Here is a 13,454-nt window from a genome sequence, read left to right as displayed (position 1 = left end):
TAAGTTCTTCGCTAGTTGTTGCGTTTTTCATTTTCCTTTTTATGCGTTTGTTCTACTATGTGTTTAATCATCTGTTGCTTCTTTTTTTCTCTACTTTTGCGCTTATCTAGTCTTCCCTTATGTTTGAGCTTTGTGACTATATATGAAAGTCTGGTTTCTGTTAGGTCTGACGTGTAGGCTTGGTTGTTTCACCTTTTTTGTTCAGTTAGTCATAGAATTGATCTATTGTTGTATTGTTGAACAGAGGATGAGTGACTGATTTGGATGAATAGTGTATTAACCTGGACTGAAAGTTGGTATGACCTACCTAAAATTGGTGTATTTGCTCATAAAAATAGATCTATTAAAGACCTTACAATAACAATCAGTTAAAAACTTTGAGTTTAATCATAAAATTAAATAACTGTAAAAGTAACTTGCACAATGGAATAGTCTGCTCATTTCATTGATACTCCTCTTTATATAGAGGTGAGATTACATCGTACATAATGATAAAAATGACTAATTGATAATTGATATATTGAGTCTTTATATCCGTTGATCAATAACTTCCTAATTTACTTTTCGTCAGTTAGTTTGACAAAGACACATATAAATTATTTTTTCTTCAACAATAGCACATTAATGCTTTAATTATGTTCAATTCAATTTTTCTTCATAAATGTGATTTGGATTTTCAAAACTGACTACAATTCTTAATAATAAACAATCAATGAGCACTTCTTAAAAAAATAAACAATCAATGAGTTTTTTTATTGGGACCACTTATTGAAAATAATGAACCATATGTGCAATCCTTGAGTAGTGTGCACTAACTTGTCATTTCAATTATATTGCAGTATTTAGTGAGAATGATAAAACTAATGTGCAAGTTTTTTATTTGGTTAAATAGGCTCATTAGATGGAACCATATTACTAATGTGATACATAGATGTCTGGACTCCTAAGCCCAAAAAACTCAATAGATTACCCATAACGAAACTAAAATTAAAAAATAAGCCGAAGCCCCAAAACCCAAAATACCAGAAAATCCTAGAGCTAAAATAAAAAACTTCAATGCAACGACCACTGTTGTTATGCTCACGAGCAAACATGATGGAAACTTGACTTCCAAAAAGCAAAAAACTATACACCACCATTCTCCACACCAAGAAACCCTTGTGGAACCCTTGAACAATGTGCACTCGATGCCGTAATTCCAATTTTCATTTTACATATATTTTCATTTTTTTATATACACTAAACTACTAATTACACATGCATCTCTTGAGCAACCGGTTTCAAAAGATCAAAGTTAACCACTTATAACAGAAGCAGGAAAATTCGACTCCCAATAGCGGTGAAGCTATAATTGTGGTATCATTGAACATTTGGTGAAGCTTCCAAGGACACTTCAGTTTTCCAATAACATAGTTGGTGACCAAGGCATAATCACCTTCGACAATGATGCTCGAGTAGTTTAACTTATTTGCTTTAATGATACTATCCCTGAATGCAGTAGCTTCTACAATAAGAACATTGACTTTCCCTGAACTTCAAACATAAGCTAACATAAGACACATAGTTCAGGTATTATTTTTATAGTTTTCCCTACTTTTTAACTCAATTTTAATATTTTCTTAGATAATCTCAAATTTCATTATATATGAAACCAAATGAATCCAATCAAGATTATTCTTTTCTTATTATTCATAATAATTTCACATTTCTATTTTGACACGCTCCTTAATTCTTTTTTAAAACAAATGATACAAATGTTATCTAACATTGATTCTAATGTTCATTAATCATTATACCGAGACGAATTCATCAATTAAATGAACTCAAATGATCATCGATATTATTTATTATTGAATGTCTATAATTTTCCCTCATAAACTAGCATGTGTCGTGTCTTTTTTTTTTACTTTTTTTCTTCTAAGAAAACACAAATTAAGCTTATAAATTAAGTGAAATCTATACGAGCTTTAGAGTGCCTAGCAATCTAGCATGGGTGTTCATATTTGGAAGATTTAGGGTAGTCCGGAGGTTGCAGTAATCTACACAATAATGCATACACAACATTGCGATTAGCGTTAAAGCCTCAGGTTTGCAATGAAATTTGGTCTCTACTAGTTTAGCATCCGCCACCTATACCACCTCACAATTGGTCACCTTCTTCATCAGAACAACAACAACTACAGAGAAGAAGAAGCTCAGACCCCAACGGAGCTGACCACCTTGGCAGAATGGAGGCCGTGGTGAAGCAAGAGCTTCTGAGCAACGTGCCGCACTCTTCTTCCCCGAGGCCGCCCAAGGCAGCCGTGCCGCCGGAATTGGTAATCGCGCTCGACACCAGCAGCAGTAGTGAGTCGGACTCGGAGGAGAACGAGTCGGCCGTTTCGGGACGCGTGCTGAAGAAGAGGAGGCTGAGCGAGATGGGAGTGATTATGCCGGTTCTGGATCCTCAGCCGTCGGAGCAGGATTTGCCGAGGACGCTGACGGCGGCTCCGGCGGCCGGGAAGGGGATGGTGAGTGTGAATTACTGTAAGCAGTTCTGGAAGGCTGGGGAGTTTGAGGCGGTGCCTTGTGGCGATACGGAGTCTTCTGCTGGTAGTTTTCTACTGCTGCTCTCTCTCTTTCTGATGCTGCATTGTGTTGTTTGTCTTTGTTTTCGAAACCTATACTGATTTTTTGTCTTGATTTTGAGATTTCGGGCTTAAAAAACTTGATTGTTAGTGTACTCAGTAACATGCATGAGTGAATTTAGCTCTGATATGGTTTGAATTGCTCAAAATTGAAGAATCTTGTGGTTGTGTTACTTGAAGATTTAGCATCATGAATGGTGCTTTTATATGGATCAAGCGTCAGTGCCGTGATGTTCATGTAGTTTTTGTTTAATTTGCAGGTGGGATGGACCATGTGAGGATTCATCCGAAGTTTCTGCATTCCAATGCAACCAGCCATAAGTGGGCACTTGGAGGTATATTTGAGTTTGTTTGATCTACGACATAACACTTGATTATGTATCTCTATGCTTGGTGAATGACTTGGTGATGTTTTGCAGCTTTTGCGGAGCTATTAGACAACGCATTAGATGAGGTAGTCATTTCGTTGCTCTTGTTAAGTTTTTATATGCTCGCTTTTCTCTCTGTTTGGACATTTATATTCTTTTGCTGTGTTAGGTTTCCACTGGTGCTACGTATGTTATTGTAGATATGCTTGAGAATCAGAAAGACGGAAGCCGAATGTTGCTGATTGAAGGTAATAAGCTTTCTTGATTTTGTTGTTGGATGTATTTCGCACTACGGCCAGAGGTTTACTTTTGTGCATAAGTTATCATTTCTGATTGATAAATTCATTTGAAATCCCTTGCAGATAATGGTGGTGGGATGAATCCAGATAAGATACGAGACTGCATGTCATTGGGGTTTTCTACGAAAAGCAAAATTGCAAACACAATTGGACAATGTATAAAACTATAATTTAACCAAAGCACTTTTTTTTGTTTTTTATATTTCTCCAAACAATCATGTTAGTATTTTGTTTATGCAGACGGAAATGGGTTTAAAACAAGCACCATGAGGCTTGGGGCAGACGTGATTGTGTTCTCTCGTTGTTGTGGAAAAGATGGAAAAAGGTTCCCCCCCTCCTCCTTTCTGTTTCTAGTTGTTCATTCTTCTTTCTATTACAAACTGTTTTTTTTTTTATATTTCTTCTATTGGTTAATGTAGGTAAGTGGTTATTTTCTTCAGCTTATCTGCAAAGGGGAAAAAAAAAAAAATAGATTAGTGTCAAATTCGTTAGCTGTAAGGTTGAGAAACTATGCTTTGCTTGTAGGGTTTCTGCTTTCATCTGTTCTATCCACAAATGAGAATGATCTACAATTTTCGATCACTTTTGCTCAGTTTTTGGTTGGCATGTGCACAGGCCGACAGGCCTCTGCATTGTTTATATTGTTGGATGTTATATTTGTGTTTTTTTTTTCTTTTTTCTTTTTCAGTCAACAGTTGATTTTTTAAGGGGAATGAGGTACATTTGTTTATTAATCATTATGTAAGATAGTATTGGTTGAATAAGTAGCTTGAAAAATAAGCATGGTGTCAATTGTTTTCTAAAATTTTGGTGCATTTTTACTACACACTCGCTCCCTTTCTCCCCTTCCTCCTTTTGTTGTAGTAGAAAGTAAATCAATGTTAATATTTTTTCTTCACTTCCGAAATTAATAGACATTTTACAATTGCTTTCAGTGCTACGCAGAGCATTGGGTTGCTGTCTTACACATTTTTAAGGAGCACAGGAAAGGAAGATACTGTAGTTCCCATGGTAATGACATTTGTATTTTATTGTCTGCCTTGTAGTACTTTATGCATATTGTAGTCTGGTGTTTTTATTCAGTTATGTACTGTCTGCCGGAAGTGAAAGACTAGGCTAGAATGAAAGCATAAGCCATTTGTAACCTTTTGAGGTCTCACTAATGTGTAAACCTTTACCAATTGAGAGTTAGGTTGATTCCATCCACCTGCTCCCATTCAGCAGCAGGTTTGGTGTATTTGATGTTCATACTCAGGCTCAGGCATGAGTAGTGGCCTGCTTAAATAGTTTAATTCTGCTTTGATCTTTCTTTAATTGTCTTAGCAAGAACAATTGCTTTCCCGTGGTATTATGTTGAGGCGCTTAGCTGTTATCAAACCAGTATTATTTGGATGAGTATACATTGATTTGGTGACTTTAGAGGACAAGAAAAAAGAGTAGATGGTGTAGGATGATAGATAGGGTGAGCATTTGGATTTTGAGGTGGAGGACTCCTTTTTGAGGATGCTGGTCATTTGGTGTCATTAGAGAAAAGAAGAAGAAGATTTTGTAGGATGATTGATTGGTCAGAGCATTTGGATTTTGAGGTGGAGGATTCCTTTTTCTGGATGCTGGTGTTTTGGTTGATTAATTCCTCTCTTTAATTGTTGGGAGGTTTTCTTATATGTCCGTATTCTATAGTTTTCCTATCTTTGTAAGCTATAATATTTCGACGAACCCATCCAATCCCACAGAAACAAACAAATACTGTGTCAGTAGAATAACTGAAATCTTTTGGTCGTAACTTGTTTGTATTGCCCAATAGTTTTTTCAAACATGAAATATGATCACTGTGTTTTCTTACCATCGGACTTGTACTAAAATGATATCTTATGGCCTGTGGGTGAACAGCTTGATTATGAAAAACAAGGAACAGATTGGCATAGGATCAGACGATCCTCTCTAAGTGATTGGAACAAAAATGTGGAAACAATACTTCAGTGGTCACCATTTTCTACAGAAGAAGACTTAGATCACCAGGTAATTCCTTGTTACAAAAGGTTCACAGTATTCAACCATGTTACCAGCTTGTTTTCATGAATTTTTTTTACCTACTGCACAGTTCTGTATGATCAAAAACCAAGGGACTCGAGTAATCATATACAATCTTTGGGAGGATGATGAAGGACAGTTGGAGCTTGATTTTGATGTTGATCGATATGTATGTTGATTCCTAAACTGTATAATTTATTCAACATTTTGTTTCATTTCTTTGATGATTGAGGCTGAATATTTTGCATGTCTGATTTTGCAGGATATTCAAATTAGAGGTGTCAATCGCGATGAGAAGAATATACAAATGGCTAAACAGTATCCTAACTCTCGTCATTTTTTGACCTATCGGCACTCATTGAGGGTATAGTCAGATTTTACCTTTTTGCTTGACTAAATTGTTTTAACGAAGTCAAAATCGCCTATATTAAAATAGTGAAAAATTAGCTGATTTGGAAACATATGATTTAACTTGAAGTGAGGAACAGTCTCTCTCATCATCTATTATTTGTGATTAATTTGTTACTTCATTTTGACTCCAGAGTTACGCAGCAATTCTATATTTGCGGCTACCCATCGACTTCCGAATTATTCTGCGTGGGAAGGATGTTGAGCACCACAACATAGTGAATGATATGATGATGTCCCAAAAAGTCACATATCGGCCACAGTCTACTACTACTGATGGGATCCTCAAGGATGCAAATGTATTTTTTTAATCCTTTATTTTATTTTAAAAAGACACGACACGAGTAACATTTCATAAGAGAAGTTTTAAGTCCATTTTCATTTCTCCTTTCACTATTTGGTTTTCTGATTCCTCGCAACTTCTGAAATCAGATGGCTGCTACTGTCACTATTGGGTTTGTGAAGGATGCAAAATATCATATTGATGTTCAAGGGTTCAATGTGTATCACAAGAATCGACTGATTAAGGTATTTTTAGTTTTATAAGTTCAGACAGAGAGTTTGTTGCAGCTGCTGTTTGAGCAACAATGATTACCATCATTCTTTAAGCACAGGTAGCTCACTGAACATCTTAGACATGTTTTACTTGACTTTTTGTTCTCAGCCATTTTGGAGGCTTTGGAATGCTGCAGGAAGTGATGGCCGCGGTGTAATAGGTTTTGTTTCTGCATTCAAATTCCTCGACTTGAATTAAGTAGCAGAAATTGAGTTTGCTTCTGATTCCTTTACTCTGGTTCCTTTATCTTGCAGGTCTGTTAGAAGCCAATTTTGTTGAACCAGCTCATGACAAGCAAGGGTTTGAGCGTACAACAATTCTTTCAAGACTCGAGGCAAAACTAGTGCAGATGCAAAAGACATACTGGTTTGTGGTCTATTGGATTGTTGTTTACAATGTCCTGCATCCAGTGTCAAGATTTTTGTGAGTTGTTTCCATCTTTAATACTCACAAATGGACGTTAACTATTGCATATGTAGGTCTACTAATTGTCATAAAATTGGATATGCTGCACGGCGTAATAAGAAGGTCAATGCTGAAGATAAAGGTATGTTATGGGCACTACATTTTTGTAACGTGGCAGGAACTATTTTACTTTCGTTCTTTCTGCTATTGATGTTGCTGTTATGCATCGGTGTTGGGAACCATGTTGAACTTATCAATCCATAATTTCTTCTCATCTGTAGAGATTTCCCCTGATTTTCTTTCTGAAAGAGACGGTATCACGTCAGGTGGCAAGAGACCACATTCACTTTCAGACACATTCCGTTCAAAAACAGCTGACAATGGACATGGGAATATGCATGTATCCGGTAAAGGAAAAAGTACAGTGCAAACCCAATCAAAGCTGACAACAAGATCTGAGGAAGAATCAAGCTCTTCTGAAGAAACACTACCTTTGCCACCCAATGTTAGGGGTGACAACGTGCATAAACAAGTCAACGGTGGTAGGGAATCTAGGGACAAGGACATACATGTTGCTGTATGTGACAAGCAAGCGAATGGCAGTATTCATAAGCCAAATACTGCTATGCATTATTCTGGAAAAGGTGGTCAAGCAGTGACTGAATTATCTTCAGATATGGAAGAAACTGAAACCCGACAAGAGTGTACGCCATGCCGAGGAACCAGTGTATCAGCCACAAAATCCAAGTCAAAGGTTACTGATAGTTACTTTAGTTACAATTCTTGCATTGCTAGAGATGGGTAATATTTGTGTTGCATTGGCTTAGCTAAAGGTTTTTGTTTAATTGGCAGGAAAATGATTTTAATTTGGAGGATTTGAGCATTGTGCAACGATTGAGAAAGGAGAATCTTGAACTGAAAGAAAAGTATATGTTTTGCCCTTTACGCCTACTCTTTTCACCATAGTAGTGCAAGTATGGTCACTCTTTACCTTATAGTCATTCTCATCTATTGTATTCTATTTAGATTGAAAAAACAGGGCACAGGGGCTGCCGCTGGATTGCTGAAGGATTTTCTGCTGGAAAGGGAGAAGAACACGACACTTGAAACTAAGGTATTTGTCACTTAATTTATTGAAATGTCAGGAAAACTGGGGAACAGATTCGAGCATTAGACTTATCTCATATAATATCTATTTAAGCTAATATTTCATACCTGTTGTTCATAAGCTGCAAGAAGCAGAAAAACAGATCGAGTTCTTGAACAGGGAACAAGATAGTCTAATCAATATATTCGCGGAAGAGAGGCAGCGACGAGATGATGTAGAGAACAAGTTGAGAGGGGAGCTGCAGGTAGAATCCATTCTCTGAGTTTGTGTTTTGTTTTTGGTCCTACTTTTTAATGTTTTCTGCCGGTCTCATTTGATTGCTGTTTGTGCAGGATGCGTCTGATACTATTCAAGAGTTGATTGAAAAGATAAGGGAGCTGGAAAGGAAGAAGCCTCCTAAGATGGAACGGTAGCGTCATCGGTATAACGTGAAGTTCTAGGACAGTAGATTGCAACTCATTCCATGGTTGAGCTGATGACTTAGGTAAAGTGTAATTCGACCCAGAAAGTAGTGTAATGTAGATCGTGATCATTGTTCACATAGATGGTGAACTACAGGTCTTTGATTGTGGACCTCTTAATGCTCTAGCTGTAAAAATTTGCCAATGGAAATGGACGGAATCTGGGTCGATTTGTCGTTATGCTCGTCGGCATGTATATAATGGATTGGGCCTCAAGAGACTATTGGATGTTGGATCAAATCTAAATGACAGTGACTTGGGGACCAACAAAGGAAAACTATGGAACGGACATGACGTCATAGGACCTAGGATAATCTGGAGTTTTTTGTTTTTTTTTGGTGAGAGACGTAGAAGTATGTTGCACGGAAACGTTTCCGTTTCCGGTACGATCCGATACGCGGAAACGTCAAAATCAAATATAGTCTGATACGAAACGTGAAGGAAACGTCAAAATTAAAATAAATATAATATTTATTATAATAAATATAATTAAAAAAATACCATCAAAAAAATAGTTTCTTAATAAAAAACATCAATCTAAATCTAAACAAACATATATAATCAAATTACAATACAAATAACAAAGATTCTTCATCACATAGTCAATCCAAATCCAAACCAAACAAATGTTTGAGAAAAGATCCATATTCAAATACTCAAATTAAAATACAAATAAGTCAAATTAAGCTTCAACAACATCATCATCCTCAATGTTTTCCTCTTCAAACTCATCATCTTCAAACAAGACCGACTCCAACAATGGCTCATCAAGTGAAAGGTTAGCAATCTCAAGCCTTCCAACATTAGAGTCTTCCAATGAATCAAAGTCATCACCTCCAATATCCCACATATGAGATGCACCCTTGTTGTAAGTTGGGCATTGCCTAGCTAAAAGGCGAAGATTGGTATGCACAAATACCAAATTTTCCGCTCTTTGTGGTGCTAACTTGTTCCTCTTCAAAGAGTGAATGAAATTGTAAGTACTCCAATTCCTTTCACAATATGAGGAAGAAGAAGGTTGACCTAACACCTTAAAGGCTATGGCTTGGAGAATTGGTGCCGAAGATCCATGAATCACCCACCATGTTAGTGGCTCTAATATAAATCTATCCTTCATCACATCTCCACTTCCAAACCCTTGCATACACATAGAAAAATTAGCATACTCTATGTTAGCATTTCTTCTATCATCCTCATTGGCAAAGTATCGAAGAAAACAATTTTTCCTTTCCCTTGTAACATCTAAATCCTTGTGAGGAGCAACCCGATGGGAATCTTCATCAAGCCATTCCGAACTATAGTACCTAAATATAAATATGCATAATTTATTAATTTCTATAAGATTTGCTAGAGATCAAATAATTATGAAATAAGCAAATTATAATGAAATTATTTACTAGTGGTAATATTGTACTTACTTGGGATTCAAAGAATGTGCCAAGCAATGGAGGGGTGTATTGGCTTTGCTCCAACGAGACAATAGAATTTTGTGCACCGCATCTCAAAATGAAGATTCTTCATGAAGTTGCTTCATTTCTTTCCTATAAATAGCCTTCTTCACTTGCTCCATCATACTATCCCACCATTCATACACCAAATGAAGACAAGGCTTATCCGTATCCGCCTTCCTAATCATCTCATAGATAGGCTCGGTAAAAGAAAGAATATGATCAATGTTATCCCACATTAAGTCATCCAACAACATTTCTTTCACCCTACCCGCCTTCCTATAATCATCTTCTCTATAATCATCCCACTTTGTACTAATCACCATTTGTTACAAACCATTTTTGATTGTCTTAAACCTCTTGAGCATAATAAATGTAGATGCAAACCTTGTGGGAGCAACCGAAAGCAACTTCAAATTACAATGATCACTAAACATAACTAATCTCATTCCATGATTCATAATGAAGTTCTTAATAAACATAACATCCTCCACAACCGGTTGTATCCAACAACATTCAACATACACATCCACATTGTTCAAAGCTTGAGAAGGTGTGCAAATATTCTTGAGAGCAAGATTCAAAGTATGAACAACACATGGAGTCCAAAAGATAGTAGGATACTTACTTGCTATCAAAGCACCGGCTTTTGAACAAACAGGAGCATTGTCGGTCACTACTTGCACTACATTTTCATAACCAACTTGTTTGATAGAATCAATAAGCAAGTTGGCAATCAATTGATGATCCTTGTATTCTCCTTCAGAATTTACTGCTTTCAACATCATTGGACCACTCTCACAAACAACCATCACATTAATCAAGAGTCTTCTTTGTGCATCGGACCAACCATCACTACAAATGCTCACACCCTTATCTCTCCATGCAAGCTTCAATGGCATCAATTGATTCTCAAGATTCTTCCTTTCATTAGCAAGGAGTGTTGTTCTTATAGCATTATAACTCGGTGGAACATAGCCCGGAAGGGTAGAAGCTCTAAAATAAGAGTTCCGATAGTGTGGATTTCTTGCTAGATTGAAGGATAAACCACCGGTGTAAAACATCCTAGCAATCTCACCATTACATCCTTCCCTTAATTCGTTTTGGAATGCCTTTTCAATAGCACCACCTGCTGCCCTTCTTTTTTTCCCTTCAGCTGCTGCTGTTGGTGCTCTTGTGTAGTCACCATAACTCACAAAAGAAGAGCTGCCATGAGCTGCTGAACTCCCCCTTGTTGATGATGGCAAAGGAACTTGTCTTGCTCCTCTATTGGCTATTCTCTCCTTGCAATCCTTCACCAATTTAGTAATCTGAGCAAATGTATGGGGGTCAACTTTTTTACAAACGGTAACCCCCACTCCTCCTTCCTTCAATAAATGTTGTCGCACTCTAGTGTGAGACCCATTATAATACAACTGGCAAAAGTTACACTGCCACCTCCAACTTCCTCCACCTGTCCCACACTTTTCAATCTTCTTAACATATTTCCACAATGGTGCTCTATCATCTATCATCTCAATTTCGGGACCAACCGCTTCATTGGAATCATTGCTAGTACCGGCATTAACACTTGCACTAGCACTAGCACTAGCACTAGCACTAGCACTAGCACTAGCACTTGCACTAGCACTTCCACTTCCACTTCCGCTTCCGCTTCCACGTGCTCTAACAGGAGGTGTCCCTCTTGGCATAGTGTTCCTAAATCAACAAGGTAATCAAACAGCAGCAGCAAACAGGGTATGCACACCAACAAGGTAATCAAATAGCAGCAGCAAACAGGACAGAGACAACATGCTTATCAATTCCTCTCATCTCTTACTCCCTCCCTATAATTATTAGCTTTTAATTATAGCTAATAATTAAACAGCTAAGTGACTTCCAGAAAAGGCATCAATTGTCCATACCAATCAACTAGCTCCTAAGAACTTGAACTGTTCCACATCTATAAGGCATCAACAATGCATAGCAACTCTAACAACCTAACCAACCATAACCATCTATAAGGCATCAACAAGACAACAATCCATAAACATTCTTCATCAACAATCCATAACTATTCTAAGAAATAACATGGCAAATTTGAATGAATCGAACACAATGAAAGCAGAGCTGGCAAGCAAAAGAGACGATGACAATAAAGGATGAGAATGAATCGAAATTTGAAGGAAGCCTATTACCCGATTGCTAGCAGCGAGAGAGAGAGAGAGAGAGCGCGCGCTCTTCTTCTTCTTCTTTTATTTTTGGTAGGAAGAGTCCGCAGCAATACCAGCGAAGGACGAGGACGAAGAGGAGATGAAGACCAGACGAGGACAGAGAGCAGCAATTCCAGCGAAGGACGAGGACAAAGAGGAGATGAAGACCAGACGAGGACGAAGACCAGAGTTGTGTTAAGTGTTGATGAAGACCTGACGAAGACCAGAGTAGTACAATGTTGATGAAGAGGAGACGAAGACGCAGCCGAAGACAGAGAGCAGCAATTCCAGCGAAGACAGAGAGCAGCAATTCCAGCGAAGGACGACCTAATCCTTTCAAGTTGGTAAATAGTCTTTCTTGCCCCCACGTTTCCAAGGTAATTACAAACCCGCGTTTCCATCGAAGGAGAAACGCGTTTCCTCTGCGTTTCCAAATTCTGCTTTTCAGGAAACGCGTTTCCGTCGCGTTTCCGTGCGTTTCGTTTCCGAAACGTTTCAAAAACGGGAAACGCAACCTTTTTGACGTTTCCGTGCAACAGAGAACCCTCAAATTGAACAAGAACATGTTGAGTCTTGTAAAATTTCCTCTTTTTCGTTTTTGGTTTAGAAAGTACCATTGACAGCTGCCCTTTGCACGTATAAAACATAGGAAACTACCACACCACAAATGATCCACCCCATCGTGGATCATATTAACGAAGGAATTTGGGCACCTTATCGGCTTAGCATTCTTCACCATGGTACGGCATTTTTATGTTTCTATGACATGAACTTTGTTTTTCGCACTAATTCAATCGGAGAAAACATCATCACTTCTACGCGGAAACATGGTAGAGAACTAACCTCAAGTGAGACGTGAGAAAAACAAAACACATTAAGCTCTTTCACCCGCCATGGCATTACTATCAACACGGCAATATCTGATTCCAATATAACCTTCAAATTCGAAATCGCCGAGCCCCTTCATCAATGTCACATTTTGTGACCTATTTTCAGCTTTTGCTATATATATCGGTCCATCCCGTACCTTAATGGGAGATTTATCTAGTGAAGTAGTGATCAAGAATTTTTTTACGTCATGTTTAAAGTGTTATTCACTATCATTTGTTGTTAAGTAACCATCATTCTATCAACTTTTGATCACAAAGCATAGGAAAACAGGTCTGCTACATTACTTGTACGAGCTCCTCACTCGAAATGTCTGCGATGAGTACGGAAAAAAGCCTAAACGATTCTCTTCAAGACTTCAACATTCATATTGTTCTGTGAGACATTATGGACAAGAATGTGAGATGTTTAGATGTGAGAAAACATATAGAGATTAATCATGGATAATCATATAGCTTTTATGAGTTTAGTTAAAATATCGAGTGCCTACCTATCCTAATCGTAAGTTCATATATAACTGATTTCTTCTCCCTATTTGAGTTAATTTTAAAGACTTGAATGTTAAATCATTTCAACGCAAAAATGACAGATCCTTTACGCTACAACATTGAAACACTAACAAAGAGATGGATGCCCATGTTCTTGTGTGTGCTTAAGCTGCTC

The 13,454-nt window shown here is 37.6% G+C and overlaps 2 protein-coding genes across 2 annotated transcripts; one reads left to right on the top strand and one right to left on the bottom strand.

Annotated features, from left to right (window-relative positions):
- The first annotated feature begins 2,228 nt into the window (after positions 1 to 2,228).
- LOC101292116 lies at positions 2,229 to 8,498 on the top strand. The gene is made up of 20 exons (XM_004298495.1): positions 2,229 to 2,592; positions 2,888 to 2,962; positions 3,047 to 3,081; positions 3,165 to 3,243; positions 3,358 to 3,450; positions 3,535 to 3,619; positions 4,230 to 4,305; positions 5,185 to 5,313; positions 5,396 to 5,494; positions 5,588 to 5,689; positions 5,868 to 6,032; positions 6,166 to 6,261; positions 6,398 to 6,449; positions 6,544 to 6,655; positions 6,769 to 6,836; positions 6,976 to 7,448; positions 7,547 to 7,620; positions 7,721 to 7,808; positions 7,924 to 8,046; positions 8,135 to 8,498. The coding sequence occupies exons 1-20, from the start codon at positions 2,229 to 2,231 to the stop codon at positions 8,213 to 8,215; spliced, it is 2,469 nt and encodes an 822-aa protein (XP_004298543.1). The 3' UTR covers positions 8,216 to 8,498.
- Positions 8,499 to 8,806: 308 nt separating this feature from the next.
- On the bottom strand, positions 8,807 to 12,051 carry LOC101291821. The gene is made up of 3 exons (XM_004298494.1): positions 11,889 to 12,051; positions 9,682 to 11,409; positions 8,807 to 9,567 (listed from the first exon to the last, which is right to left on the bottom strand). Exon 2 carries the CDS (start codon positions 11,400 to 11,402, stop codon positions 10,041 to 10,043), a length of 1,362 nt encoding a protein of 453 aa, XP_004298542.1. The 5' UTR covers positions 11,403 to 11,409; positions 11,889 to 12,051; the 3' UTR covers positions 8,807 to 9,567; positions 9,682 to 10,040.
- Positions 12,052 to 13,454: the final 1,403 nt, after the last annotated feature.

The sequence above is a fragment of the Fragaria vesca genome, linkage group LG4 (assembly GCF_000184155.1).
Source record: "Fragaria vesca subsp. vesca linkage group LG4, FraVesHawaii_1.0, whole genome shotgun sequence".
In the NCBI taxonomy this organism is placed as follows: Eukaryota; Viridiplantae; Streptophyta; class Magnoliopsida; order Rosales; family Rosaceae; genus Fragaria; species Fragaria vesca.
This window is presented reverse-complemented; position numbering and strand designations above follow the sequence as displayed.

Excerpts from the sequence above, each read along its gene's own strand:
- LOC101292116 (XM_004298495.1), top strand. The coding sequence starts at position 2,229 with ATGGAGGCCGTGGTGAAGCAAGAGCTTCTGAGCAACGTGCCGCACTCT. Across the intron at positions 5,495-5,587 it reads ATTTTGATGTTGATCGATAT|GATATTCAAATTAGAGGTGT; the intron begins GTATGTTGATTC and ends CTGATTTTGCAG. Across the intron at positions 7,809-7,923 it reads ACACGACACTTGAAACTAAG|CTGCAAGAAGCAGAAAAACA; the intron begins GTATTTGTCACT and ends GTTGTTCATAAG.
- LOC101291821 (XM_004298494.1), bottom strand. The coding sequence starts at position 11,402 with ATGCCAAGAGGGACACCTCCTGTTAGAGCACGTGGAAGCGGAAGCGGA.